General features: G+C 50.8%; 1 protein-coding gene across 8 annotated transcripts in view; it reads right to left on the bottom strand.

Annotated features, from left to right (window-relative positions):
• Window positions 1–6,784: 6,784 nt before the first annotated feature.
• Window positions 6,785–13,400, bottom strand: part of MGAT3 (beta-1,4-mannosyl-glycoprotein 4-beta-N-acetylglucosaminyltransferase) — a 31,228-nt gene continuing 24,612 nt past the window's right edge. For 4 of the 8 annotated variants that reach the window (XM_066358452.1, XM_066358451.1, XM_066358453.1 and 1 more), the window contains one exon: window positions 6,785–11,337. In XM_066358452.1, coding sequence (XP_066214549.1) covers window positions 9,735–11,336 — 1,602 coding nt within the window. In that variant the 5' untranslated portion in view covers window position 11,337 and the 3' untranslated portion in view covers window positions 6,785–9,734. The remainder of the gene's footprint in view (window positions 11,338–13,400) is intronic. The other 4 variants (XM_066358456.1, XR_010748099.1, XM_066358455.1 and 1 more) reach the window with 4 other exon arrangements.

Here is a 13,400-nt window from a genome sequence, read left to right as displayed (position 1 = left end):
GAGATCAACCCCCAGGCCTCTGCAGTATCCCTTGAGAGAGTCATCACTGGACAGTAATAGTTGGTACTTGCCCTGGCTGGATGGCTCAGTTGGTTGGAGCATTGTCCTGAAACGTAGAGGTTGATGGTTCAATCCCTGGTCAGGGCACATACAGGAACAGCTCAATGATCCTGTCTCTCTCTTTCTCCTCCTCCCACCCCCTTTCTGCTCTCACTAAAATCACAGCCCTGTGAGGACAGGGAATGAAGAGTAAATGGGAAGTGAGAAGAAGACAGTGGTTTTTCTGGAAATGAAAAGGGCAAGATGAAAAGATAGGTTGAGGAGAGAATTGGTAGAGGGAGAATTGGTAGAGGGAGCATCCTCAAGGGACAAACTGGAGGCCTACATGGCCCAAAGGAGATGGAGGGGAGCCTGAGAGAGCAGGCCAGGTACCCCTTACCTACGAGGGAGCAGGGCAAGGCAGCCCCAGGCTTCCCTACAGAAGGCAGAAAGGGTGAGTACCCTGAGGCCTGCATCTTACCAGTCTTCTTCCCTTCACTTTGCCCAGTAGGACATCTTACAAAATTGAGACCCTCTGTAAGTGCCTGCTGCCCTGAATTGGAGGGAAATTGCTGCTGGATAACAAGACAGAAAGCTCAGTCCAGACTACTTCTGCCTCCTCAGCCCTCCCAGGGGAGGACCCAGAGTGGAGTGAGGGTACAGGCACTATTATTACCCGGCTGATGGAGGAGTTGGCTGTAACCGGATCAGCGGAGCTCTGGGATGTGAGCCAGCCAGAGACCCGGAAATCACTCACAGAAAGAGCTGCCTCCCTCATAATAGAGTTTGCTATAATCAGATGTCATCGATCCTGTACTCACTAAACTAAAATCTGATAGCCCTACACAAGAGTGAGGTTTCAAGTGAGTGAAACTTTACTGCCCACGTTGTGCCAGGTGGTGTTGAAAAGGGCAAAAGGAATGGAAGCTTGTTTGCTGAACACTTCTCCCTTTGCCAGGCAGCAGGATTGGGAGACAGGGGCGGGCAGACGCACAGGCTCAGAGCCTCGATCCCAGCACTTCCACCTCCCACCTGTGCAACCTCTGTGAGTTTCAGGACTTAGGAGAAAGGTGGGTAGGCTGAGTACAGTGCCCAGCCCAGAGCAATTGCTCAATGAATGTCACTTGGTCTCCTTTTACATCCTTTATCCCCGTTGATCCCTACTACAGTCTCATGTGGGCTGGGTATTAATGTACCCATTTTACAGCTAGGCAGCACCATTCAGGCTAATTGTAGCCTCTACCTCTATCTCCACCTCCTCATCCTCAAGGGACAAACTGGAGGCCTACATGCTAGGCTGGTCCAAGCAGTGTTCTCCTTGCTACACAAAGAGCTTTGTAAGTCCCAGACAATTATAAAAGACAGCTTTCCAGGTTTGCTCAAATAGTTAAACAGGGGTCCCCAAACTTTTTACACAGGGGGCCAGTTCACTGTCCCTCAGACCGTTGGAGGGCGGACTATAAAAAAAAAATGAACAAATCCCTATACACACTGCACATATCTTATTTTAAAGTAAAAAAATAAAACAGGAACAAATACAATATTTAAAATAAAGAACAAGTAAATTTAAATCAACAAACTGACCAGTATTTCAATGGGAACTATGCTCCTCTCACTGACCACCAATGAAAGAGGTGCCCCTTCCGGAAGTGTGGTGGGGGCCGGATAAATGGCCTCAGGGGGCCGCATGCAGCCCGCGGGCCGTAGTTTGGGGAACCCCGAGTTAGAAGATCTGGCAACTCTAGGCTTCCGACCTATGCTGGGAAATAGTCATCACCTTTGGACAGAGTATGAGCTCCCCAGCTCACCCCAATCCCCCTCACTCCCTATTGTCTCTTCCATGGGTGCTCACTCCTTTCCATTATCTATTGGGCTCCTATAGTCTTCTGAGTCTGCCAGGCCTGTGTAGGGTTTCTCATCCTACATAGGAAGAAAAAGGAATCAAAGAAAAGTCCAACTGCCCACCAGAGTCACGATGAGTACATTCTCTGCCATATCTTTACAACTCTCATCACAAAGCACTGAAACTTAAAATATAGGAGAAAGCTGAAATAGTATAGCTCATTTTGAACCTGGACTTAAGTCCAAGGTAAAAGTCTCCATAGCCCAGGAAAAGAACTGAAGCCAACGCCCTAGGTATAGGACTAGAAGCTAGACTCCTGAGGGATGCTGGGGCTTGCAGAGTTCCCAACCCATCTGCTAGGAGTTCCAGAAGAAGACAATGAAGGTATGAAGAGATGCAAACCAAGGATATTCCGGTCGAGGAAGAAGTGTTCCAGGATGCAGATGGGTATGGTGGGCCTAGGGTCACTGGGCTTAGAGCCAGGGTATAATGAATGGCAGCTCTCACAGCTGTTAGAGACCTTAGTGTTTATCCAGCTCAAACCCTCCCTGCTGGATCTAACACATATACATGCGTGCGCACACACACACACACACACACACGTCAGCCCAGAGATCGGAGACAGGTCAAATTGTAATTTTTAAACTTTGTATATCTTTGGTATATTCATCTGGGAGTCACTTTTTGGTGTAAGGCATGAGGGAAAGATTGTAGTCCTTTTACTAAATGGCTGTCAGATAATTATAAACTAATTTTTCTTTCTCCTGATGCCACAAGATGCTACTTTTAACCAAACACTGTGCATATTTGAGGACCCCACCTTCAGGTCTTCAGAATATTGTGACTACTTTGAATCTGCTGACTCCTGGATCAGCGTGACCTCCCTCCAGTCACAGCTTTGACAGGGCCACTTTGAGTCCACAGGTCAGAGTCCTCCTCAGGTGGTCAGGTTTGTCCTAAGGACCCACCAGAACCAGTTATTGGAGGCTGGTCTCTCGTGGCTGCTTCTCTCTGCACCTGCTCCATTCTTCCCCTTTCTAACCCACTTCCTCTGACAGGCCCAGGTCATCTCTTCAAACCAGGCCATGCCAAGGGCAGTGCTGCCCACCTGCAGGTGGATGGACTGCCTTTGAGTCAGGGGTCTACTCCAGTCCAAGGATATGGCACAAGGTGGCATGACAGAGTAGCAGGGTGACTTAGCACTGCAGATGATGGGGAGCCACAGATGATGCTAAAGTTAGGAAGGGGTAGTGAGAGGAGCAGGTCCAGGGCTGCTGGGTGTGGTTGTTCATGCTGCATACTGAACAAGGGCACCACATCCAAGGGGCGCCTTTCACATCAGACCTGTGGAGTTGTAGGTTTCTTTGGACATTTCTTTGACAGAAGGCAGTGATGTGTCTTCTAATGAAACAAGAACATTATGGCAATTTTTCAATAGCTGAGAGTAAAATGTAACGAGGAAGGGATGCCCTCCCAGTGTGCACGAAGGCCTGTACAGACTGGGGTAGCCCTGTGTGGAGAATGGGTTGGCTGGAGGAAACTGGCAGAGGGAGAAGGAAGAGCAAGGGACCATTTCCACATTGCCCGGTCAGGGTCCAGGCTGTATGGCAACACCAGTAGTTAAGCCAAGATGTGTTCCCAAGGATGAGAGGCGCTGGGAAAGACCCTAACTGTGGTTTAGATCAGTGGTCCCCAGCCTTTTCTGGGCCACGGACCGGTTTAATGTCAGAAAATATTTTCACAGACCGGCCTTTAGGGTGGGACGGATAAATGTATCACGTGACCGAGACAAGCGTCAAGAGTGAGTCTTAAATGGATGTAACAGAGGGAATCTGGTCATTTTTTTTAAATAAAAAATTGTTTAGACTTAAATATAAATAAAACGTAAATAATTAAGTTATTTATTCTTTCTCTGCGAACCGGTACCAAATGGCCCACGGACTGGTACTGGTCCACAGCCCGGGGTTGGGGACCACTGGTTTAGATGACAGTTGTGATGTTTGTACACGTTCTTTGTCCTTTGAATCTTGGAACTTGACCCACTGATGCTCTCCTGCTTGGTTGCTGGCAAACAGCCTTTCCCTTCCTGGATGTCTTGGCAACCCACAGTCCAGGCACAGGCTGGAGGATGGGAGCCCTTTCAGAACACAGCTCCGCAGAGGGAAAGCCATTCCTATGGGTGGGCCTCTGCCCTCCGTGAGGCAGAGAGGACAAGTGACCCTAACCAAGGAAGGCAGCTGCCCTGGTCTGCCAGGGTGTGGGGGTCTTTGGGGTTCAACTGTTTAGGGACATGCTGGTGGGGTGGATATCAACATCTACCACCATTAATAACACAGGTGTGGGGGGGCATCAAAGGAAGGGTGAATTATTATGTGTACAATTCAGCAGATTTAGTGAGTGCTGCTAGGCCCTGGGCAGAGTGCTGGGGACATAAAAGTGAGAAAGACACAACCAATAGACAAGACAGATGCTCCAGAGGTGTCTGCTGTTAGTGTTCATCCCAAAGCTCTGCCACCTCCTGTGCAAGTTCTGGAAAATTCATTTCCTCATCTGCAAAGGTGGAGAAGAGGATGGGCCCCTCTCCGCTGCCTGCCTTCCACATTTTGAGGTTCTCCTACCACTCCCTTCATTGCTTCATGTTGTTTCCTAGGCTTGGCTTTCTACTTATAATTTTCCATGATTCTAATTTTTATATATTTGTTTTTCCATTTTGTGGAATGCATTTGTATAAACTGTCTTCAATCCCAAGTGGCGTCCAGCCATAAGAAAGAGGAAGGAAAGGAGAGCAGGGAAGCAGCACCACATGTAGCTGACATGCCTCGCCCTCCCACTAGGAGACACTGCAGCACCATGAGAGGGTGGTGGACACCCTGGTCCTACATCCTGCCCGGGAACCATGTACCTTTGAGCAATTTCTACCTTTAATCTCCCTGAACCCTCCCATCCCCCACCTCCAAACTCCCATGCTTGCAAGTGGGAGGAACCCCCACCCCCAAATACCATTAAATTCCACTCGAAAAGCTGATCTTCCAATGACCATCACATTGGATCAAATGAGGTGATGTGAGCAAAGTGCCTGGCATGTACACAGAAGATGCTCAACAGTGTGTCCTCCTACTCCTGTGATTCTTAACCTGGGCGGTGTTGCACTTCAGGGGACATTTGTTTAGTAATGTCTAGAGACATGGTTGATTGCCACACTCGGGGGAGTGGATGCTACCGGTGTGTAGTGGGCAGAAACCAGGGATGCTGCTAAACACCGTATAATGCACGGCCCCACACAAAGAATGATCTGGTCCACAACGTCAGTAGCGCTGAGGTCAAGAAAACCTTACCTACTCCCAATCTATTTTGACCTCCTAGAGAACAAAAAAAAAATGTGTCCTGTCCATTTCTATATCTTCCTCAGGGCCTGATGTCCTGTAGACAGTCAGTAACTGAGTGTAGGATTGAGTTGAAAGGCAAGCAGTGGCAAAAAAGGTGGCATAGGCCTGACCTGTGGTGGCGCAGTGGGATAAAGCGTCGACCTGGAACACTGAGGTCGCCGGTTCGAAACCTTGGGCTTGCCTGGTCAAGGCACATATGGGAGTTGATGCTTCCTGCTCCTCCCCCTTCTCTCTCTCTCTGTCTCTCTCACTCCTCTCTCTCTAAAAAAATCAATAAATAAAATATTAAAAAAAAAAAGGTGGCATGGATATGAGGGGTGGGACAGGTGGGTGTCAGAACAGAAGCACTAATTGTCACAGAGGGGTCACGTGCCTAACTGCATTAGCACGGGAACTTTCTGAGAGATGAACTAAATTTGCAAAAGCAAAATTGCTTCCTAAGCATCCTAATCAGATCATTTTAAACACTAGCCATCAAGGGGACCCTTAAAAAGCTTTATAGAATTGAGCACCCCCCCTATGGTGCCCCTGCCCCAGGAAGTGATCATGGTGAACTGGACTGGCTGAATTAGGAAATTCTCTGTCTTCTGCAAATCTCAAGAACATTGTGTCTTTTTCCTTCCATCACCAACCACATGTAAAGTGCTTGGCACATTGTGGATGCTCAGGAGACACTAGCCCCTGCTCTGGCCACTCAATGCTGCAGTCACTCCTTCCCATCTCCAGTCTTGGTCTCCCCATCTAACATGGAGGCTGCATAGCTACCCCACAGGCAACCAAGGCAAAGCTCAAAGTGTATCCACTCCCACCATCTCTGAGACTCTTCTTAGAAAACACCCAGAGGGCCCTCTCCCCAGGACAGTGCCGGTATCCATGGGTCCCAGAGGAAGCGTCCAGGAAGCCCCCCAGCCCACATTTTATGGCACCAGGCACCATCACTACACAAGTCCAAGGACAGCTCCATGGGATAGAGGTGACCAACCCTGAATGCTGCTATCCTCAGCTGCTCCAGAGGGTGATGACAGAACTAGCTCTGTAAATCCAGGCCTAGCTCTGTCCTGCCATCAAGTGTCTGTACGACCTAAGGACCCCACAGGCATAGGGAGGAAGCAGCTGAGGTGGGCACGTTGGTCTCAATGCCCCAAGAGCACAACTGTGGGAGGACTGCTGGCCTCTCAGCAGAGGCACCAAAGTCTTCATTTAGATCCCCAGAAGTCCCTTTGCCATGAGAGAGTGGGTGTTGCCAGTCCCAGGCCTGCTTCTCCTTCTTCCTGGAAATGCCTGTCCAGCGCCTTCCCTTTCTTAGCCCACTTCCACCAGTGAGAAGGAAGGACAGACACCCTGTGGTGCTGGGGGAGGTAGCTGCACCCTCCTCACCTGCTGTCCAGTCCTGGGAAGGCTCTCACCCCAAAGATCCAGCCCTCCATAGTGAGAGGCTGCAGCAAGACTAGAGCCACCCACTTGCAACCCCCCTGCCGCAGAGCACCCCCAAACTAGCCACACACACACCACACTCTTCAGACTTTGTGGCTGTTTTTATTATTAATATTATCTTAAGCATCCCTTTAAGGGTGAAATGAAATCCAACCATTTACAGAGAAAATGATTTCAGAATGTACATATTGATTTTTCCTTACCAAAATAATAATAATAATAATAATAATGGTGTCCTTAAATTATACATTTCCCAGGGCCCTGCTATTTGCTTGGACAAGTCCTGTCTCCTGACCCCCCCAGTCACTTTGCCCCCAAAGCTCTCTCACGCCTGCCCCTGGGAACCAACATGGCCTATGGGTATGCTGGGCCTCCTTAAATCTATAGGCCATAGGGCAGGTGTTCCCTGGGAAAGATCTGTGTATGTTGACAGGGCCAGTGGTGTACCAGCATTCACATTCACATTTTGGTTTCCCTTCATAATGGGGGAGTGGCTCAGGATTCCCCTGCCCCCTAAATTCCCAGTGTATGATGTGATTACATGTGAAACTCTTAAACCCACCCCTCTGACAGCTGTCATCTTGCAAGGGCCAGGCCTCCACTTGGCAGTGACCATGAACATGCCCTCCTGGGTCTGAGGGGAAAGGTGGGGCTTGACAAGTCTAAGCTCCTCCCTTCTTCCACTGCCCCTGAGCTGGTGAAACGGAAGCCAGCCTGGGAAGAGGACATCCTGCCGTAGTAGGAGGCGGCTAGGAGCATGGGATAAGGAGCTGGCAAGGAGGGAGATTTCTCAGCTGGGGCTTGGGCATGATTCAGGAGCCCTGAGACTGCCTATTCAGGGGTAAGCAGTGGTGGCTGTTCTCCTGAGTCACTTCTTAGCCCAAAGAGGGATTGGGGGGCTGCTGTAACTCTAAGAGAAGGGTCCCCTTGAGGGACTCTCTAGACAGTAGGGAGAGGGGGCAATAGAGCCCCTCAGCCTTCTTCTTTCCTGCCCACCAGAGACTGCATTACAGCCAGCTCTCCAGATCACACTCACACTGGGAACCTCCCCAGACAGAGCTGTAGCAAAGGGACAACCTCCTCTTCTGGCCCGTCAGGAAATACCCAGAGAAAGTCCCTGATGGAGGTTGGAGGGCACGGGGTGGAAGGATGGCCAAGAGGAGCTGGGAGGTAGTGGGCACTCAGCTGTTCAGCCCTCAGGTCAGGATTCTCATCCCTTGGACTGAAAGACAGACAGACAGATGAACCATGCATCCCTTTCAGCCTTGCTTTCCAGGCTCCCCAGGGGCTTTCTGCCTCAGTCATTTTGGGGTACTGTAGGTGGTGTGGCCACAGGCTCCAGATCCCGGGTAAGGGGGTGGGCCTGCACTCTGCTCCCACATCCACACAAGTATCTATGTACAGGGACACATCAACACACACAAGTACACACAAACATGCACCCATGCCCATAAATACACACACATACAAACATGTACCATTCCACAGGCAGCCTCTGCACCCTGGCATCACTGGGGGAGCATCCAATGGGGCCTCAGGGGAGGTGGTGTCTTACCTTTCCCCTAACTGCAGGCTCTCACTGCACCCCAGCCCTGGGGTGGCAGTGATGGGGGCAGGAGTAGGTTGTTCCAGGAGCTACAAACATGAGAGGAGGATCTCATGACTATAACAGTCATTTCTACCCTCTTTCCCTCCTCCAGCGCCAGAGATGCTTCCTGTCCCCTGTATCTACCTTCTCCATCCTTTTTAAGTAAGAGAACTAAGCTGAGGCTGGGCACATGGCAGCCCAGCTTCCCTTGCAGCTCCGTAGCCATGTGACTAAGTCCTGGCCAGCAGATGCGATCAGAAGTGACTTTGCCATGTCTGGTTCAAGGTGTTAACAGCAAAGGGTATGCGTTTCCCTCGCTTCCCCCAGGCATGTGGTGGTGGCAACTGGAGCAACCACTCCATCCAGAACTGGAAGACATGTATGAGGCAAGCAGAGCTGCCCTACATGATCCAGACCACCTCCCTCTAGACAGTTCCATTAGAAATATGCTGTCTTGCTTACACCACTGTATTTTGGGATCTCTTAATTACAGCAGCTTAGAATCCACTTTAATGAATACATTTCCTACCCCCATAGGCAAACTAAGAGGAATGAGATGACGTACAACTGGCCTTAATGTCCCTCTTGGGCCCAGGGCAGCCTCATGGCCCCTTCCTGACCCAAGCCAACACCAAGAAGGGGCACAAGGTTATCTCCACCTGAGACAGTGGAGAGCTGGAGCTGTGGAGTCCAGCGGGAAAGGGACGCCCCCAGGTCTGACCTACTAGGCTGGCTGATGTCCCATCCCACCCTCAGAACTGGACTCCTGGCCTTGCAAGGACAAGACAGCAATATAAAAAGTAAGAAGGAACATCAAAGCCAGGTTCAGAACTAAAAGGAAGACCCTCCCAGGCTTCCCCAGGCCCCACACCTATGTCAGCTCAGGAGGGTCTGGGGAACACAAAGCCATCCAGTAGAGTGGTGTCCTGTGGGGCAGGTGGGCGGAGTTCTCCGCTCCTCTGGCCCAGCACTTCTGAGGACACTGTGCTCCTCCCAGTTGGGTGCTGTTTTTTATCCCCTCCTTTCTTGGAGTCTCAAATAGTTGGACCCAAATACAACTATTTACAGAGCAGGGGACCTCCTGGCACATCCCCTTCCAACTGCAGGTCCAATTCCCACATGGCCTTGGAGAGAGTTTCTCCAGCTTCGTTCCCCACCCTCCCCTGTTACCCAGTAACCATCATGCACTCTACACTGGCACCGCCTAGCCACAGTACTCTTGGAGGGCAGAAAGGTCAGGCTCCCCCTCCTGATGAGGAATGATGTTTTTGAGCTCACAGGCCTGACCCCAGATTCACAAGGGTTTGAATAGGACAGATTCCCCTCTATCCATCTTCTCCTGGTCTTCTTAAGAACCCCCAGAAGTTAGAAGGGGGCAGGAAGATAACAGGAGGGGCAGTTACCACCCCCGGCCCTGCCACTGGCCCTAGAAGATCATGCAACCTTAGCCTTCCACCACTTCCAATTTGGCCCTGGCAGGTGGCCTTCCCTCGGAACCCCTGTTCCGCGGCCCACCTTCCACCGTGCTCTTGGGCTCCTGGTAGGGGTTGTCTAGCAGGTATCGGAACTGGTTGTAATTCTGGAGCAGGTACTTAGGGGCATACATGTGTTCACTGGGGTCGGCTGGCGGGTATTCCTGCTGCGTGCCATCAAACCAGCCCCCGGTGCGGATCAAGCTCCGAATGTAATTGAGGTCCCGCTTGTCCTCGTAGTCACCCCAGCGGGGAAAGTCACCGTTCTGGGCAGACACGAGCTTGAAGTAGATGCCCTCGGGCGTAAAGCACCAGGAGCAGTGCCACCCAGCAAAGTGCAGAGGACTGCCCAGCGACCACTGCACCAGTATGTGGCCGGTGCGGTTCTCGTACTGCCGGAAGTTGGGCATGGTGTAGTACTGGCGGCGGCGCAGGCGGATGCCGTCCAGCCCGTACACTGACTGCAGCATGTCCACCGTGCAGCCCGACACCACCTCCAGGGTGCCCGGCTGCTTCCAGAAGAAGCCATAGAGTGACTTACGCATGTGGAATGCAAAAGGCTCGGTCCAGCCGTCATACAGCTTTAGGAAGAGCACGCCATCGCGCGCGGGGATCTCATCGGCATCGTCGATGATGAAGACGTCGTCGGGCCGCAGGTTGCGCAGGCGCGCCACGCCGTCCTGCGTCAGAAAGGTGCGCAGGTAGTCGTCGGCGATCCAGCCGTCCTGCCGCCCGCCGGGTGGGAAGTGGTCCAGGAAGACGTAGAGCACCTTGTGCCGGATGTACTCAAACGTGCCGTTGGTCAGCATCTCCCGGAACTTGAGCGGCCGTGGCTCCCCGTAGGCCGTGAAGTTGGACTCGCACACCACAAAGGCGTCCACCACGTCGCCCAGCTCGTGGAAGCGCACGTCCAGCAGGTCGAACTCGTGGTTGATGTTGATGGCGTTGATGACCCTCCGCGGCACCTCCCTGGGCACCAGGCGCTCCTTGGTAGGCAGGTTGGAGTACTGCACCACGGTGGGCACACCACAGCTGGGACCGTGCCAGCCCGGAAGGCACACGCACTCCACCCACTTGCGCCGAAGGCCCCGGCTCCCCACACGCTCCCGGGCGCTCAGCAGGTGCCGGGCTTGGCCCCTGGCAGATGAGCCATCGCCTGCCTCCAGCTTCTCCTCTGGTCGCCCTGATGGAGGCTTCTCCAGCATCTTGGTGCCTGGTTTGAAGCAGACACCCCCAGCTTTGGTGCGGATGAAATACTCAGTTGTGTCCTCGGGCAGCACGAAGTCCATTCGGTGGAGTTCCTCGGTGGCCTTGCTTGGTGACAGTGGCTGGAGCAGGGGCGAGTGGGAATAGAGGGGGGTACGCAGCAGGTCGGAACTCCCCGGCTCTGGGCTGGCTTGGGGCGTGACTGGGGCATTGTTCCAGAAGAAGCTGGACACCAGGTTAGGGCTGAGGGAGGCCAGTTCTCGGGGGAAGGTGACATAGGACAGGGTCTTAAAGAAGTGCAAGAAGGAGATGAGGCACAGGCCAGCCATACAGAACATGAGAAAGAGCTTGTAGCGTCTCATCTTCATCCTGCAGGAAAGAGGGAGAGAGCAGACGGGTCAGGAGTCTGCATTCCTGAGTGAGGGGAGCCTGAGGCCCTTCTAGGAGCTGAACTTGAGGAGGCCTTTGCTGCCACTGTTTGTGAATGTCCTGGCCACTTGCTGGTGACCTTGCATGAAGTCACTTCCTGTTCTCCCTCCCCAGGGAATTAAGCCTGCTATTCCAACCTGCTGTACCCAGTCCCCCTGGAAGCCCCAGTATCAAGGAAACTCCCCTCCCAGTTCAGTGCCTCCCCCCTGCTCCCACAGTCCTCCCCCCCCCCAAGAGACCATCAGGTCACCACACACCCAGCCTCTGCAGCCTTCTTCTCCACCTAGCTCACCCCACCCTGATTGTACCAGCTGCATTGCTCCAGGAACAAAATGCATCCTGGGAAAAGCTCAATCCTGCAGTGCAGCTGCCTCAGGGGGCTTACAGGTCCCAAATGAGGGGGAGAGCAGGCTGCAAAATTGCAAACATGGGGGCTCTTCTCTGCACTGCCTAGGGTGATGTTCTGGCTCATTCATTTGTTCTTTCTTTCTACCTGACCTCCATTAATTTTATTTTATTTTATTATTTATTTATTTGTGGAATATTGACAAGTTGTTTGAATACCTTTTCACAGAAAAAATTCACAGGTCTCAAGAGATGCCATTTAATGCTAAAATATTTAAAGGCTAAAAGTAAGTAAAAGTCCCCTCACCATCCCATGCCGTATACCAGATTGATCTATTGATCTCTAGGCATAAATAATTTGATCTGTTAGAGGTATATTGCTGGTTTTAGATACACTTTTTTCTGTTCTCGGGTTAATAGTTTTCATAAATATCATATTGGACACTAAGACCAATCAAACTTTTTCTTAATCAATAATAGATTAAAGAGATTTTTCAGATCAGTAGAAATCTACCATTTCCTTTTAAATCTTACATAATATTCAGTGGGTATTTTGAATGAATCAATCTCTATTCATGACTGGTTCATGAATATAACTATTATCTATTTATGCAGTCTAATTTATCAATTTGTTATGGCTGAGGAGAGCCTCACATATATATATATATATATTATTTACAATTTCAAGTTATTTGTGTTTATCAGAAAAGTTACATAGATGAGACTTCCCCTACACTCCTCATGCAGTCTTCACTAGGGTCAACATCTTACATCACCACCATACATTGGTCACAATTAGGAAACTGAAATAGGCACGTTACTATCAACTAAACTCCACACTTTATTTGGATGTATTGTTTATCTCATGAAAGCCTGCGAAGCAGGAGAGCACTCTCAGCTCATTTTGTCCTTAAGGCCAAGGAGGTGGGTGGGCAGGCTGGGAGGTTACACCCATTTGGCTGAGTGGAACCACCATTGACTTGTTTGGGGTGACCCACCAAGTCACAGGAGGGGTTGGGACAGAAACCTGGCCTTTGGCATCTGGTGTCTTCATTTCCCCTTCCATAGATTCCCATCTGTGGGGTACTGTCCTTTCACCTAGAACATTTTTTCCCTTACAGTGCTCCTTTCTGTGGCTTCTCCTTCTCTGACTCTTTCTCCGAGTCATTTGGGTGTCTTCCTGCCACACTCTCCCTTTCACTTCTTAATTCTGAGGACAGCAGGGTACAGTGAAATGATACTGTGACCTTATTCATGCAAGGCTCCTCACCATTGTGAACCTCAGTTTCTACATCTGTGAAATGGGTACAGAGTTCTTGGCATGCAGTATGTGCTCAGTAAACTTTTGTTCCTTTCAATGCTCAAACCTGGAAAGCTACAACATAATTTCCAGCTACATGGTCATAGGGCACAGAATCATGAATGTGTGATCTAGAACAAATTTTAGGACCATTTCCTTCAACCTTTTCATTTTATAAAGGAGGAAACCAAGGGACTTCAAGGATTTTCTCAGATTTACAGAGCTGGAACATGAATCTGGGTGGCTTGACTCCTGTGCTACATTCATACTTTTCCTGGCCTCACCCTGGCGAGGAGTCCTTAGCAAGCTAGTGAAGAACAGTCTCGTGTCCAAGCCCCTGGTCAGGGCAGTACTTACG

This window comes from Saccopteryx leptura, chromosome 1 (assembly GCF_036850995.1).
Source record: "Saccopteryx leptura isolate mSacLep1 chromosome 1, mSacLep1_pri_phased_curated, whole genome shotgun sequence".
In the NCBI taxonomy this organism is placed as follows: Eukaryota; Metazoa; Chordata; class Mammalia; order Chiroptera; family Emballonuridae; genus Saccopteryx; species Saccopteryx leptura.
This window is presented reverse-complemented; position numbering and strand designations above follow the sequence as displayed.